Source organism: Canis lupus, chromosome 7 (assembly GCF_048164855.1).
Source record: "Canis lupus baileyi chromosome 7, mCanLup2.hap1, whole genome shotgun sequence".
Classification (NCBI taxonomy): domain Eukaryota; kingdom Metazoa; phylum Chordata; class Mammalia; order Carnivora; family Canidae; genus Canis; species Canis lupus.
Window position 1 is genome coordinate 71122555 of NC_132844.1, and position 14872 is coordinate 71137426.

Genomic DNA, 14872 nt, shown 5'->3' on the forward strand with positions numbered 1-14872 from the left:
TCACACAGCCCCTCTGACTCCTGGGGGATGGGCCTCTTTTTTCTACATATGTTCACAGGAGTATGGCAGGAGGAGGAGGACAGGGGAATGATCAGATAATAGATGTTAGAACAGCTGCCAACTGGAAGGAAAACAGTTATCCACTGTTCAATTTTATGACCTGTCACACAAATCACAAGCACACACAAAGTAAGGAGGGCAGTGTAAGGAACGCATGGCACTTCCCCACAGCCCCCACCAAATTATTAATTTTTATATTCCAGGATTTCTTTATAAGTCCACATTATTCTAGTGAAATGAATATCAACATTAAGCAATATTTGAAAAATAGGAGGAAAAATCTGCCATCAGAATACCTTTTGACCCAAAAACTGCCATTAATAATAATGTCCAAAACACATCCTCTCCCTGTATGTTTTCAAATGCAGAGTGTACACATAATTCCTGGCTCTTCCTTTGTTTTTGTACATAACTTACATTGTGAGGGTCTATTCTGTGGCTGTACGACCTGCATTAATCATCATCTTAATGGTTATTTGATGCTATGTGGTAAAAGTGCCATAACAAAATTAATCATCAACCCTGGGTCATTTCGATTGCTGACACATTCTGCTGTTATGGATGATCCCATAAGGGACTCCCATGGCACAACTTTTTCCAACTTTTTCATAATTTTTGTAGGATGGCTGCCCAAATGGGATTTGGGTCAAAGGACATGAGAAGTATTTTGGCTTCTATCCACATGACTGAATTGCCTTCTTGAATGTTTATGGTCCTGGCCAGTCCAGTATGAAGGGGATTGGGGCCTGTCTAGCACTCTCCATCAATTAATTACCAGTTGCCTAACCCCGAGGTTCTCCAGCTTCTGTTGAAAGCTGGAAGAGTCCGCTGCTTGCACTGTGTTGTCCCTATTGACATGAGCAGTACTTGACAATGAAGCCACCATCCCTGTGTCTTCTCCCAGGCCCCCAGGATGAGGTGGAGGAGACCCCCAGCCCCACAGAACCCAGCACAGAGGCCCCAGAGCCCCCCAAGGAGCCCCTCCTGGGGGAGCTGACAGTGACGGGATCCTCCCCAGACTCCCTGAGCCTCTCCTGGACCGTCCACCAGGGCCACTTTGACTCCTTCACTGTCCAGTACAAGGACAGGGATGGGCGGCCCCAGGTGGTGCGTGTCCCGGGCGACGAGAGTGAGGTGACTGTTGGGGGTCTGGAGCCGGGACGCAAGTACAAGATGCACCTGTATGGCCTGGACAGGGGGCGGCGCGTGGGCCCCGTGTCCACCGTGGGCCTGACCGGTGAGTGACGGCGGGGACCTTCAGGGTTGGGCTGGGTAAAGTCTCATTGGTGGAGCCTCCAGAGTGTCCTCCACTGGAAATCCAGGAACCTAAAGCCTCACCTAACCTGCCCTCCACCCAGTAACATGTCAGGACAGGTGTGATGTGGGGTGGAAGCCGAAGGCCAGGGACGTGCCAGGCATGTGCCCGAGAGGTATGTGGGGTGGAAGCCTTCGAGACAGTGATCCACTGACCCATGTGTGGCTTTCTGTTTTGCCTGGGAACCCTGGAAAGATCTTTGTGTGTGTGTGTGTGTGTGTGTGTGTGTGTGTGTGTATGCGTGGTTGGGAAATGCCATGAAATATTAATTCATCCGCTCAACAAATACCCAATATGTAAGATTGGATACACACAAAGAGAAAGAAGAGCATAAGGAGCTCCCGTGTGTCCATTGCCCTGTTGCAGCCTAGTATTAACTCCTGGCCAGTCTGGCTCCTCTGCACCCCGCCCACCCCTTGCCTCCCCCCACTGGAATGTATTCTTCATTCACAGCTTTCCTGAGATATAATTTACATGCCTCAAAGTTCACCTGCTTTAAGTATACAGCGTAATGATTTTTAGTCTATTTACAGGGTTGTCCCACCCCTATCTAATTTCCTTTACGTCCAAAGAGCATTCCGTTGTATGGATATATTATTGCTGTATTGGTAAACTCAACCCAGATGCTCTATACTTCATCCCGTACCTCGTGGCTTCATGTTTAGTGTGTTACTCTTTTTAAAAAAGACTATTTAAGAGGAGTCCGGGTGGCTCAGTGGGTTAAGCTTCCGGCTCTGGATTTCGGCTCAGGTCATGATCTCAAGGTCATGACTGGAGTTCACTGGAGTGAACCTGATCATGGCAGAGAGAAAGTTCTTATTATACTAGGGCTCCCGGGCATGGGGAGTCAGGCTGCGAACCAGCCATCAGGCAAAGAGGTGTGTGTGTGTGTGTGTGTGTGTGTGTGTGTGTGTGTGTGTCCGGAGGTCCTGGGGCCGGGCCAGGACCGGGCAGCACGCTTGAGCCAGCCTGCCAGGTACCCACAGGACAGCTGGGACCCAAGGTGGGAAGGTGTTAGCTTGGTGACAGCGTTAGAGTCAGATCCACGTCACAGCTGGTGCCAAGGCCTGGAAACTAGGATCATGGTGGCCCCTGAGAGGGACTGGGAGGATTTTGTGTGAGATCCTCTGAGTGGGGGAAAGAGTCCTGAGACAGGGGTAGAGCAGTAGGAGCAGTTCAGAAGGCAGGGACTCCTCCTGGGGATGGAGACGGTTGTTGCAATGTTAAGCTGAGCCCAGTGCCGTCCCTTGTGCACTGAAGGGCTCATCCTGGCCCCCTGTGAGGAACGGGTGGGCACAAGGAGAACAGGGAGGCAGGGAGCCCAGGGGGGAGGTGGTGACCCAGGTGGCAGGCGACAGCACTGGGATTGGCCCCAAGGCAGGCTGGTGGGGCTACAGGTATGGGGAGCTCAGGAGGCACTTAGGAGTGGGTTGGACACTCTGAGTCTGATGGCAGCTGGGGACGCAGACAGAGCCAGGAAGCCTCCAGCGTCCTGGCTGGGGAAAGGTGAGGTGTTTGGGGTCTGAGCAAACACATGAGCCAAAGGGAGTGAGATGCCAAGGAGACCCCAGGGAAGGGAGGTCTAGGGCCCAGGATGCAGGGGAGGTGGGTACTGAAGAGAGCAGTGGGCAGGGGAAGGGCAGGGGAGGGCAGGGCAAGATGAGGATATGCGCCCAGAAGGCCAACACAGGAACCTGGGACATTAAGGGAAGAGTGGATGAGTTAGAGCCGCCGTGGGTGGCAATGCTCTGCTCCTTATGATCTTATTTTTCTAGACACCTACTTAGAGGCTGACCTGCACATCCTCATCTGTCTCTGTATGTCTCTGTCCCCTCCAGAATATGAAGCTGTGACCACCCAAGCCCCATCCACCATGTCCTCTGAGCCTCCCATCAAGCCACACCTGGGGGAGCTGGCAGTGACCAAAGCCACCCCCAACTCCCTGCACCTGTCCTGGACCATCCCCGAGGGCCAGTTTGACCACTTCCTGGTCCAGTACAAGAATGGGGATGGGCAGCCCAAGGCGGTGAGGGTGCCAGGGCATGAAGACGGGGTCACCATCTCAGGCCTGGAGCCAGACCACAAGTACAAGATGAACCTGTATGGCTTCCACGGTGGCCAGCGCATGGGCCCCATCTCTGCCATTGGGGTGACAGGTGAGTAGCCAGTGGAAGCCTCAGGGTTGGGCCAGTGGCAGGACCCCCCTCTCTCAGGTAATGGGTGAGTGGGGTGCAGGAGGCCCTTCTGCTCAAGGTGCTCCCCTGCTGGGGCTCCCTGAGGACCGAGGGGGTCCTCCCATGCAGAGAAGGGCGGGCCTCCGTGAGCTGTGCTGGTGGCTGGACAGGCTTCCCCATGGCTGACCCTGGAGGCTCCCAGCATGTTTGTGAGATGTGGGCTGAGCAAGCCCACCCAGCCCCGAGAATGGGCTTCACTGAACTGAATCAGGAGCCCCCAGACCCGGTCACAGCTTCTCCATCCTTCTCCTAAGACCTGAGGATGTCTCCCGGGGACCCTGCCTCACCCTCTCCATGTGTCTCTTTCTCAGCTGCAGAAGAAGAGACGCCAACCCCCACCGAGGTGGAGGAGACCCCCAGCCCCACAGAACCCAGCACAGAGGCCCCAGAGCCCCCCAAGGAGCCCCTCCTGGGGGAGCTGACGGTGACGGGATCCTCCCCAGACTCCCTGAGCCTCTCCTGGACCGTCCCCCAGGGCCACTTTGACTCCTTCACTGTCCAGTACAAGGACAGGGATGGGCGGCCCCAGGTGGTGCGTGTCCCGGGCGACGAGAGTGAGGTGACCGTTGGGGGTCTGGAGCCGGGACGCAAGTACAAGATGCACCTGTATGGCCTGGACAGGGGGCGGCGCGTGGGCCCCGTGTCCACCGTGGGCCTGACCGGTGAGTGACAGCGAGCACCCTGTCTCCTAAGTCTCCTGTTTTGTCTTGCTTTCCTCCTTTCCTCACAAATCGTCCCTTAGGTCCCTCTCTTTTCTCATGTGGCACTAATATCCTTCCTCATCCTTTACTCATGAAGGATGTAGGAGACTGTTCAGGCTTAGTTGGCAGGTACCCTTCACTTCATAAATTTACCTGTCCACTTTCCTTTCTTATCAGCAACATTAAACTTGTTGAAATATTCATATACGGCCTCTCAGGCTCCCGGACTGGGTATTTTAGTGACTCAGACCACGTCTCTGGTCTGCAGTGGCTCTGGTCTTTAGTGGCTGCAGAACCACGTCTCTGGGTTTGAATCCTGCTCTGAACCACTGACTGTGTGAATTCCGACCGTATCTTAACTTCTCTGCGCCTTAGATCCACGCATAGTGGCAATGACAATACTAGAGGCACGTACTTCATATTTTGTGGGAGGATCCTCGTGCCTGTGTGTGAAGCGCTCACAGCCACGCCTGGGATGCACTAAGCACTTTAGAAGAGCTTGCTACAAGACATTTATTTCATAGCCTCGGGAAAGCACTCTCTCTCTTTCGAAGGGTCGCACCATTGACCCATCAGCCTCCTCCGCTCTGTTCCAGCCTCTCTGCCCACAGAGCCCCCCGCAGCCCCCGGCCTGGGGGAGCTGGCCATGGCCACCGTGACCTCTGACACCGTGCGCCTCTCATGGACGGTGGCCCAGGGCCCCTTCCACTCCTTCTGGTCCAGTACAGGGATGTGCAGGGGCACCCCAGGTGGTGCCTGTGGCTCGAGGCCTTCGCGAGATCACCATTTCGGGTCTGGACCCACCTGCAAGTACAAGTCCCTGCTCTTCGGGCTCCAGGATGAGAAACGCCATGGTCCTGTGTCTGTAGACACAAAGACGCGTGATGCTGGAGGCCCTCATGGGTGCTTGTGCCTCCAGACAGGCCTTCACCCCCTTGTGGTGGCAATTAGTGTCCTGTTTCTATGCTCCAAGCTCCAAAGCTGGGGCCTCCTGACCTGATTATTTACTGGGTCCAGTAAACACCAGGTCCAGAGCTCCCCATGACCCCTCTCGTTCCCATCCTTCTCCCTACTTGTCCTACATCCTGGGGATGCTGCTGGCTAACCTGGTTCATCTTTTTCCCTGTTCCTCTGCTGGCCTGCTTCCTGCCAGGTGGCCTAGCCACCCCCTCCCAGCTCTCAGAACCAGCTCCCAGAGCCCTAGCATCCTGACAAAGCTCTGCCAGCTTCTGTCACCATTTCTGTCACTTTCCATACACCTCTCTCTCTACTCCAGGCCCAGACACGAAACTTCCCAGCCTTGGGGAGCTGACAGTGACAGACGTGACCCCAGACTCCATTAGCCTCTCGTGGACGGTCCCCGAGGGCGAATTCGACTCCTTCGTGGTCCAATACAAGGACAGGGATGGGCAGCCCCGGGGGGTGCCTGTGTCCGCAGACCAGCGTGAGGTCACCATCCCTGGCCTGGAGCCCAGCAGGAAGTACAGGTTCCTGCTCTACGGGCTGGCGGGCAGGAAGCGCTTGGGCCCCATCTCTGCCGACAGCAGCACAGGTGAGCCCCAGCCTTGCACCCCATGTTTTCTAGAGTTGCCTCTGACTTAAGCCCCAAGAGCTGCCCCCCACCGGCCTATCCCTGCCTTCAGCCTTTATGGCAGCAAGAGCAAACATTTACTGAGCCTCCATCACGTGCCAGGCTCTATTCTAAGTATTTTATATGTGCATTATTCCCTTCATTCACTGACTGCTGATGTCATAAAAAGAATCCAGTCTTTGGAGCTAAGCAGAACCATGTTCAAATTCCAATTGCCAGTGGTGTGGCCACAGACAAGCCACTTCTTTCCCTCGAACCACAGTTACTATACCTGCATATGCATAATAAATATGGATCAGCACTTAATAAATGTTCCAGTCCTTCCCTCTGTCCCAGCCGAGGCAGGAGGTGGAAAATATGGAAGGGTTTGGCTGTAGAAAGACTATGGAAAAATCTGGAGTCATTGTGCCTATTACTCAGCCCCCTGAGGAAAGGGTGGAGGTGGGTCACTGACCCTTACCTCCCTCCCAGGACCATGAGTCACCCTGGCCAGATGGGGATGGGGCACACAGTCAGCTGGGACACTCAGACTCCAAACCCTCATTATGGGCACTGAATACAGGCTTCTCCTCTGACCCCATCAGCTAACGCCTGTCCCCGCCAGGGCAGGTCTCCTCTGTGTTCTGCTCTCCTCTTTGTTCTACCCCGGCTGCCCCCCTGCCAACCCTGCCCTGGTCCAATGGTGTTAGTGGAGGGCTGGAAAGTGGGTGGGAGGATGGCCCAGGCTGATAGCAAGAGAGAGGAGGTCATGGCCAAGCCATGGGAGCCCACAAGCTTGGCTGGCTGCCCAACCCAGCTCTTAGTGTTTAGGGGTGTTTCCCTGACAACCCAGATACACTCTGGGAGCCTTTCTCGGCTCTGGCCACCTCCTGCTCGAGGGATCAGGGGCCAGGGAGAAACTGAGGCCTTTCTCTACACCCCCAGGGACACTGTCTCACAAGGTGATCTTCTCTGCATTTACTGCACCCTGATCACAGCAGGGAGGGAAGGGGGGCAGGGGCAGTGGCCTCCAGCAGAGATCAAGCTGCTCGCTTTTCTTCCTTTCAGGCAGACTGAAGCCACAGTGCAGGGACCCTTTCCTAGACCCTCATGTCTCCGAGAAGCTGCCAGGGCTGCAGTAAAGGTAGCTCTTAACTAAGGTCTCTCCTCCCACTCTGTTTACAGCTCCCCTGGAGAAGGAGCAGCAGCACCCACCCCGCCTCGGAGAGCTGACAGTGATAGATGAGACCTCCAACTCCCTGAGCCTCTCATGGACGGTAGCCCAGGGCCTCTTTGATTCCTTTGTGGTCCAGTACAGGGACCCAGCTGGGCAGCCCCGGGCAGTGCCTGTGGCCAAAGACCAGCGGGACGTCACCATACAGGGCCTGGAGCCTGGCAGGAAATACAAATTCCTGCTCTATGGGATCCACGGAAGACAGCACTTGGGCCCCATCTCCGTCCTGGGAGTGACAGGTGAGCATGAGTGGGCCTGGGAGGAAGGGAGGTGCAGTGGGGCCAGCTCCGATGGTAACCCGAGGAATCCATCCAAAGCAGGAGCCAGGGCAGCCAAGGCAGGCACAAGGAAAGGCCCTGGCAGTGGTCCCCTGTCTCCCAGCCCCCATGCTGCCCAGCACTGCCAGCTGTTCCCCTCACTCTACTGAGGCAGCTCTTACCTCCCCGCGGGCAGCCTTGCCAGATAGGGGCAAACCCCCTCCTGTGGATGAGTCAGGAGCATTTTTTCCCAAGTGGAAAATAACTGGAAAAGAAAATAGGTGAGGGGCGTAGCAACCAGAAGTGGCTACAGTGATGGAGCTGGGAGTTATTAACACCCAGCTGAGGTCAGCAGGATGGGGCCCATCGGCCGACCTGGTTGGTGCGATCTGCCCTTCCAGTTTACCAGCCAGCTCCGTCCTCAGCTATGCACCCCCACTCCACCCCCCTGGACCACATGCCCCGCCCAGCTCTTCCTGCCTTGGGCCAGGAGCATAGGCACCCAGACATGGTGGGGAGGGAGCAGGCTGTGCACGCACCTCAAGATGAGACACCCAGAATACATGGAGGAGGAGAAGGAGAAGCAAGTATCTGATGGGGCCACAGTGCTGGTGCTCACGGAGGCCGGGGTTGGGGGTGGGGGGCAAGAATCAGTGCCAAAGCAGGGGAAGGGGAGATTCAAGAGAAGGGCGATGCTAGTAGAGCCTTGGTCACCCCTGCTCAGCTTCTCCCCTGGGCTTCTCCCACGCAGCCCCGGAAGTGGACACACCAGCCCCCTGGAGCCCCGCCACAGAGGCCCCTGAGCTCCCTGAAGGGCCCCACCTAAGGACACTGGCAGTGAGCGACATAACCCCAGACTCTCTGCACCTGTTGTGGAATGTGGCCCAGGGCCCCTTTGACTCTTTCGTGGTCCAGTATCAGGACACAGATGGGCAGCCCCAGGCCTTGCTCGTGGGTGGCAACCAGAACAAGGTCCTAGTGTCAGGCCTGGAGCCCAGCACCTCCTACCAGTTCTTCCTCTATGGCCTCCATGGAGGGAAGCGCCTGGGGCCTATCTCAGCTGAGGGCACCACAGGTACCGCCGGGCAAGGGCCCCGTATCTAGGCCTCACCCACCTCAGGTCTGGGACTGGAAAGGCTAAAGGGGGTGCCCAGAGGCAGTGACTGGAGGGCAGTGTGGAGGGAGGAAGGGGTGCAGCAGCCGCCTGTGGTGCTCCACACACATGCTCACATGGGCCCCAGCTGAGTACCTGCCTTGCATGAGCTCCACCACCTCACATATGAGAAACTTGGGGCCGGGGTGGGGTGGTGGAAGAGACCTGCTCCAGCCCACCAACGTGGTGTGCTTTTGTCTCCCACCCACTCTGTGCAGGGCCTGCTCCTGCCGGTCTGACCCCAGGGGAGCCAGGGCCCCGCCTGTCCCAGCTGTCAGTGACTGATGTGACCACCAGTTCGCTGCGGCTCAACTGGGAGGCCCCATCCGAGGCCTTTGACTCCTTCCTGCTCCGTTTTGGGGTCCCATCACCAAGCACTCTAGAGCCCCACTCACGTCCCCTGCTGCAGCGGGAGTTGACGGTGCCAGGGACGCAGCGCTCAGCCGTGCTCCGGGACCTGCATCCGGGGACCCTGTACAGCCTTACATTGTATGGGCTGCGTGGGCCCCATAAGGCCGACAGCATCCAGGGCACAGCCCGTACCCTCAGCCCAGGTAAGGCCCCACAGTGGGCACATTCGTGTGCTGCCCTGATGTGAGAGGTCTTTGTACTTTGTGGGGCGGGACCTAGTGCCTCCGCCAGAGGGGAGGTTGGTGTGTGGTGGGGCTGAGGGGAATCTCCAGAGTCTTCCTCTCTGAGGTCTGGAGGAAAGGGCTGGTGGTGAGCAGGTGTGCAGCCACTGGGGCCCTGGGAAGGAGCAGGGCAGGGGATCCCGAGGCAGGAGCCTCCCTGCCCGGCACCCTCACTGACATTCCTCGGCACACCTCTCCCCTCAGTTCTGGAAAGCCCCCGGGACCTTCAGTTCAGGGAAATCAGGGAAACATCGGCCCAGGTCAGCTGGATGCCTCCACCATCCAGAGTGGACAGTTTCAAAGTTTCCTACCAGCTGGCAGATGGAGGTGACCCCCTTTTGCCCCCCCTTTGCCCTCCCGCCCCCTGCAGTCTGCTCACCCTGTGGCTCTTGCCTGCTTCCCTGGGCAAACTCCCAAGCCTGTGTGTTTTCAGGGGAGCCACAGAGTGTGCAGGTGGATGGCCAAGCCCGGACCCAGAAACTCCAGGGGCTGATGCCAGGCTCTCACTATGAGGTGACCGTGGTCTCTGTCCGTGGCTTTGAGGAGAGTGAGCCTCTCACAGGCTACCTCACCACAGGTGAGATGGGCTAGGTCCCCGACAGGATGAGGGGGAAGGAGGCGTGAGAGGATTCGACTGTGGACAGGAGGCCCGTAGAGCTTGGGGAGGTGAGGCGTGGAGAGGGGAGCGGGGACAGCTCTGAGCCTCCTCCCTTCTCCCAGTTCCTGATGGCCCCACCCAGCTCCGTGCACTGAACTTGACGGAGGGATCAGCTCTGCTGCACTGGAAGCCTCCTCAGGCCCCCGTGGACACATATAACATCCGTGTCACAGCCCCAGGGGGTGAGCTGGGCTGAGGCCTCCAGAGGGGACTTGGTCAGGGAGGGGACAGAGGCTCTGGCAGGGCACCGAGGGGGCAGAGGCTGATGCTCACCCCACCTCCAGACCCCCCACTGCAGGCCTCGGCCCCTGGCAGCGCGGTGGAGTACCCTCTGGGGGGCCTGAGGCTCCACACCAACTACACAGCGACTGTGCGTGGTCTCCGGGGGCCCAACCTCACCTCCCCAGCCAGCATCACCTTCACCACAGGTACGGCCTGGGAGGTGTGTGCCACAGGGGCAGGGGAGGTCATCTCTATCTCCATCTCCATCTCTATCTCCATCTCCATCTGCATCTCCATCTTCTCTTCCCACCTCCCCTCCCAGGGCTGGAAGCCCCCCAGGACTTGGAGGCCAAGGAAGTAACCCCCCGCATGGCCCTGCTCACTTGGACTGAGCCCCAAGTCCCGCCGACTAGCTACCTGCTCAGTTTCAACGCCCTTGGTGGACAGACACAGGTGCTCCTCTCTCCCTCACTGGCCAGCCCCGCCGGTTCCAGGAGACGCTGCCCGTCCCCCACCTCCCCCAGTGGGTCCCCTGCCCGGCCCTGACCTGCTCCTCATCTATCCACAGGAGGTCGTGCTCCCAGGCGGGGCCACTTCTCACCAGCTTCTGGGCCTCTTTCCCTCCACCCCCTACAGCGTGTGGCTCCGGGCTGTGTGGGGCGAGAGCCTCACGCCGCCGGTGTCCACCTCCTTCACCACTGGTATTTGGCGCTGGGACCTAAGGCGGGGGGCCGAGCGGGCAGCAGGGCGCCGGGCGCGGGGACAGGACCGGTCCGTCATTCTCCTCTCCCCAGGTGGACTTCGAATCCCCTTCCCTCGGGACTGCGGGGAAGAGATGCAGAACGGAGCCGGCACCTCCAGGACCACCACCGTCTTCCTCAATGGCAACCGCGAGCGGCCCCTCAATGTGTTTTGTGACATGGAGACCGACGGGGGCGGCTGGCTGGTGGGTGGCGGACAGAACGCCCAAGGGTCTGCGCGGGGCACGGGCTGCTGTGCCCGGAGCCGTGGCTGATGGTGGCTCCCCCGGCTTGCCAGGTGTTCCAGCGCCGCATGGATGGACAGACAGACTTTTGGAGGGACTGGGAGGACTACGCCCACGGCTTCGGCAACATCTCTGGGGAGTTCTGGTTGGGTCAGTGCCTCGCAGGGACAGGGGCAGGGGCGGGGCCGGGAAGGGCCGGTGGCCGGTGGATGGGGGACTCTGGTGAGAGCACCTCCTTACCCCCAGGCAACGAGGCCCTGCACAGCCTGACAAAAGCGGGCGACTACTCCATGCGTGTGGACCTGCGGGCTGGGGACGAGGCCGTGTTCGCACAGTATGACTCCTTCCGAGTAGACTCAGCTGCGGAGTACTACCGCCTTCATCTGGACGGCTACCACGGCACAGCAGGTCAGGGTGGACCTGGGGCCCGTGGACAGTGGGGCAGGGGAGGGGAGGCCCTCACTGCCCCTTTCACACCGGTCCAGGGGACTCCATGAGCTACCATAGTGGCAGTGTCTTTTCCGCCCGTGATCGCGACCCCAACAACCTGCTCATCTCCTGCGCGGTGTCATACCGCGGGGCCTGGTGGTACAGGAACTGCCACTACGCCAACCTCAACGGGCTCTACGGAAGTACAGTGGACCACCAGGTGAGGGGCTGGGAGTGGCTCAGGGCTCAGCCTGCTGCGGGGTGGCGGGATGAGCGACAGAGCCGCTTGGCGCCTTGGGCTGTCATCTGTGAAATGAAACAATAATGCTAATCTCACCAGGTCATCTCGAGGGAGACATGAGCACGATTTATTGGATGTAAAGGGCCAGCTTAGACTAAGCCTCCGGCCTTTGCAGTTGAGGATCATGAAGTGGGTGCGGGGGGAGGGTGATTGATTTCTGGGAACCATCTCCCCAGATGCCGGGGTGCAGGGTGTAGGCTGGGGAGCAGATGGGACGTCTGTCTGGCTCTGACTCTGTCTCAACAATCCTTTCCCAGGGGGTGAGCTGGTACTACTGGAAGGGCTTCGAGTTCTCTGTGCCCTTCACGGAAATGAAGCTCAGACCAAGAAGCTACCGGCCCCCAGCAGCCCAGGGAGGCTGACCACAGCTCACATCTCCGGCGCCCCAGTATGACTGCCGAGCACTGAGGGGTCGCGCTGAGAGAAGAGCCAGGGGCCACCCTCACTATCCAGCCACCGGAGGAGGGAGCCTTCTCCATCTGCGATCTCACAGCACCATGTTTACAGGGGGGAGGGACGGGGTTTGTACGGGAGAAATAAAAGGAGAAACTGAAGCACACAGCCGTCGTGTGTCCTGCCTGTCATGGGTGCTGGCCACGTCCCAGGACCCCTGCCCCCCGGGACTGCAGCTGCACCTGGAAAGGCTGCATGCTGAGGTTGACGCCGCAGCGGGCCCGGGGTCGCAGAGAGGGCAGGGTGCCCGCAGCGGGCATCAGCGTGAAGGCCCGGAGCAGCTGCGCCAGCACCACCAGGAGCTCAAGGCGTGCCAGCGGCTCCCCCAGGCACACACGCGCCCCGCAGCCGAAGGCCAGCACTCTGGGGCTGGCGCCGGGGACCAGGAAGCGATCTGCGGGCGGGAGGATAGAACCAGGGTCCAGTAGCGGTGGGGACTGGCCTCCGCCGCCCCCAGCCCTTGTGCCGCAGCCACCGCCCCTCCCCTGCCACCACGCACCGGGCCGGAACTCCTGTGGCCGCTCCCAGACCGTCTCGTCTAAGTGGGCGCCTTGCAGGTTGGGGATGACAACCATGCCCTCGGGGATGTCGTAGCCCGAGATACTGAGAGGAAGGTGGAGTCAGAGGCCCACCAGGATCCCCCACCCTTTGGTCCCCCGTGTGCCCAGCTCTTAGGAGAGTCACCTGCTGGGCCGCGTGGTGCAGTGCGGCAGGGCCAGGGGCACGACGGGCCGCAGGCGCAGCACCTCGGCAACGGTGGCGCTGAGCAGGGGCAGGCGTGTGGGGTCTCTGTACGGGATTCGGGAGCCTGAAGCTCCAGGACCCAGCTCCCGATCCAGCTCTTCCTGCAGTCGCTGCTGAATCTGGGAAATGGGAGCAAGCCTGGTGTCTGGGGTGGGAACCCTGAGGTAGCTGACCCAGGCCTGCCTGGCCTCCCGGCCCCGGGCCCCTCCCTAGAGCAACCCAGTGGAGGAGCCTTCGTGCCCACTGGGAGAAGCGCCCCTGGGTGAACGCATCCCATGGGGGCGGGGGGAGGCAGCGAACCGAGTTCCTGGGCCCCAGCCGGGCTGCCCCCAGGGCGCACCTCAGGGTGGTGAAGCAAGAACGCCACGGCCCAGGAGAGGGTGGTGGCCGTGGTCTCGGTGCCGCCAATGAAAAGGTCCACCACGGACATGTGCACGTGTCCTTCGAGGAGCTGTCCACAGCCCTCTTCTGCTCTCAGCCTCCCCACCCTCTGGAGCATGTAGTCGGTCATGTCCCTCCACTGGCCTGCCACCATGCTCTCCTGTGGTGGGGAGGAGGAGCCCGCCTGAGCGCGTCCAGCAGGTGCGCCACCTGGGGGCAGACTGCGGGGGAGCCAGGCCCACGCGGCCTTCCCACCTTGTGCTGCCTCAGCTGCTTCTCTACGATGTGGTCCCGGTTCTCCAAGGCTCGCTTCAGCCTCCAGAGGCCTGGGTTGGGAAAAAACTGGGGCAGGGGGCAGAAGGGTGCAGCCGCTGGCAAGGAGGCCTGCTCCCCCCGCACCGCCCCTCCCAGGACCCAGGGAGTCTGGGCTGCACCCCTCACCCTGAGAAAGGGAATGATGTCCAACATTTGGATGGACCAGTGCTCCCAGGTTCTCATCAGGTCTTGAACACAGTCATGAAAGGTATGTACTAAGGTGTCCTCCTGCCGAAAAAAAAAGAAGAAAAAAGTTCAGGACCAGAGAGGGCCAGGGAGAGGCTAAAGAAGGGCCCCAGCACATGGAGGGCAAGAAAACCTTGACCTTGTCTCCGAAGGTGAGGTGACAGATGATGGCGCAGGTGAGCAAAGAGAATTCCTTCTGGATGGCCACAGGGGTGCCAGCCTGGGCTCTCATGCGCTGCGGAGGAGGAACAGGAGCTAAGCAGGCCGGGCGCCGCCGGGCAAGGGGCAGCGGAGCTGGGGCGGCTGTGGGGCGGCAGCCTCACCTCACAGAACTCCTGGGTCAGCTGCTCCACCAGCGGCTCCATGGAGCTGCGGATGCCCAGCAGCAGGGCTGAGCGGGTGAGTTTCTTGTGAGCCTTCCACAGCAGGGAGTAGTCCCCCAGGGACAGGTCCTGGTGGTGCAGAGACACCAGCTTGTCTGCGAGTAGGAGAATAGGAGAGGGGAGGGACGGACCATGGGAGCCGCAGGCTGGCCTTCCCGGCCTCTGACAGCCCACGTCCCTCGAGAACCGCCCCAGCCCTTACAGGATGGCGTCTGTGGTCTGCCGGCGAAGTCCACCCATTTCCTGACCATGGCTTCCTCGATGGTCCTCTTAGAATTCAGCACCACCACATCTGGGGAGGAGTCAGAGCGGGGTGTCAGCAGGAAGGGGACCCTACCTCCCACGCGGTGGGGCTGGCGACGGAGCAGAGGCAGACTCACCTTGCAGCCCCAGGCGGAGCCTGTAGATGGGCCCCAGTTTCTGCGTCAAACCCAGCAGGTGGAGGGGAAGGTCGGGCTGCAGCAGGTGCAGGCAGCCAGGGACAAGAGGTGGGAGGTGCAGACCCCTGAGCTTCCACTTGCCCCACAGCAGGCGGGCACCAGCCAGCACAGTCAGCAGCAGCACCCCGAGGAGTAGCATGGCCAGAGACCCGTGCAAGGGCCCTGGCCGGGCCACTTATAGCTCCTGCGGCCCCACCATCCATCCTGTGCTCCGACTTC

General features: G+C 59.7%; 2 protein-coding genes across 14 annotated transcripts in view; one reads left to right on the forward strand and one right to left on the reverse strand.

Moving 5' to 3' along the window:
- Positions 1-12305, forward strand: part of TNXB (tenascin XB) — a 56622-nt gene extending 44317 nt beyond the window's left edge. For 8 of the 11 annotated variants that reach the window (XM_072833609.1, XM_072833611.1, XM_072833619.1 and 5 more), the window contains 18 exons: positions 965-1297; positions 3214-3531; positions 3921-4271; positions 5587-5862; positions 7066-7353; positions 8123-8446; positions 8743-9078; positions 9361-9483; positions 9590-9733; positions 9877-9996; positions 10099-10242; positions 10359-10489; positions 10605-10737; positions 10831-10982; positions 11075-11171; positions 11268-11429; positions 11507-11670; positions 12009-12305. In XM_072833609.1, coding sequence (XP_072689710.1) covers positions 965-1297; positions 3214-3531; positions 3921-4271; positions 5587-5862; positions 7066-7353; positions 8123-8446; positions 8743-9078; positions 9361-9483; positions 9590-9733; positions 9877-9996; positions 10099-10242; positions 10359-10489; positions 10605-10737; positions 10831-10982; positions 11075-11171; positions 11268-11429; positions 11507-11670; positions 12009-12113 — 3701 coding nt within the window. In that variant the 3' untranslated portion in view covers positions 12114-12305. Of the gene's footprint in view, positions 1-964; positions 1298-3213; positions 3532-3920; positions 4272-5586; positions 5863-6601; positions 6843-7065; positions 7354-8122; positions 8447-8742; positions 9079-9360; positions 9484-9589; positions 9734-9876; positions 9997-10098; positions 10243-10358; positions 10490-10604; positions 10738-10830; positions 10983-11074; positions 11172-11267; positions 11430-11506; positions 11671-12008 lie in introns of those variants that run through there. The other 3 variants (XM_072833613.1, XM_072833614.1, XM_072833620.1) reach the window with 3 other exon arrangements.
- CYP21A2 (cytochrome P450 family 21 subfamily A member 2) lies at positions 11797-14872 on the reverse strand. 3 transcript variants are annotated; one of them, XM_072833639.1, is made up of 10 exons: positions 14594-14872; positions 14416-14505; positions 14154-14308; positions 13970-14065; positions 13771-13872; positions 13585-13671; positions 13289-13489; positions 12889-13067; positions 12704-12807; positions 11797-12598 (listed from the first exon to the last, which is right to left on the reverse strand). In XM_072833639.1, the coding sequence occupies exons 1-10, from the start codon at positions 14790-14792 to the stop codon at positions 12333-12335; spliced, it is 1479 nt and encodes a 492-aa protein (XP_072689740.1). In that variant the 5' UTR covers positions 14793-14872; the 3' UTR covers positions 11797-12332. The 3 variants fall into 3 exon arrangements, with proteins under 3 accessions (XP_072689740.1, XP_072689742.1, XP_072689741.1); XM_072833641.1 differs by lacking the exon at positions 14594-14872 and having other exon boundaries at positions 14154-14282; XM_072833640.1 differs by lacking the exon at positions 12704-12807 and having other exon boundaries at positions 12367-12598.

Coding starts and splice junctions, on each gene's coding strand:
- CYP21A2 (XM_072833639.1), bottom strand. CDS start 14,792: ATGCTACTCCTCGGGGTGCTGCTGCTGACTGTGCTGGCTGGTGCCCGC. Junction 14,309..14,415: donor CAGACCACAGACGCCATCCT/GTAAGGGCTGGG, acceptor TCCTACTCGCAG/ACAAGCTGGTGTCTCTGCAC. Junction 13,068..13,288: donor TCTTGCTTCACCACCCTGAG/GTGCGCCCTGGG, acceptor CCCATTTCCCAG/ATTCAGCAGCGACTGCAGGA.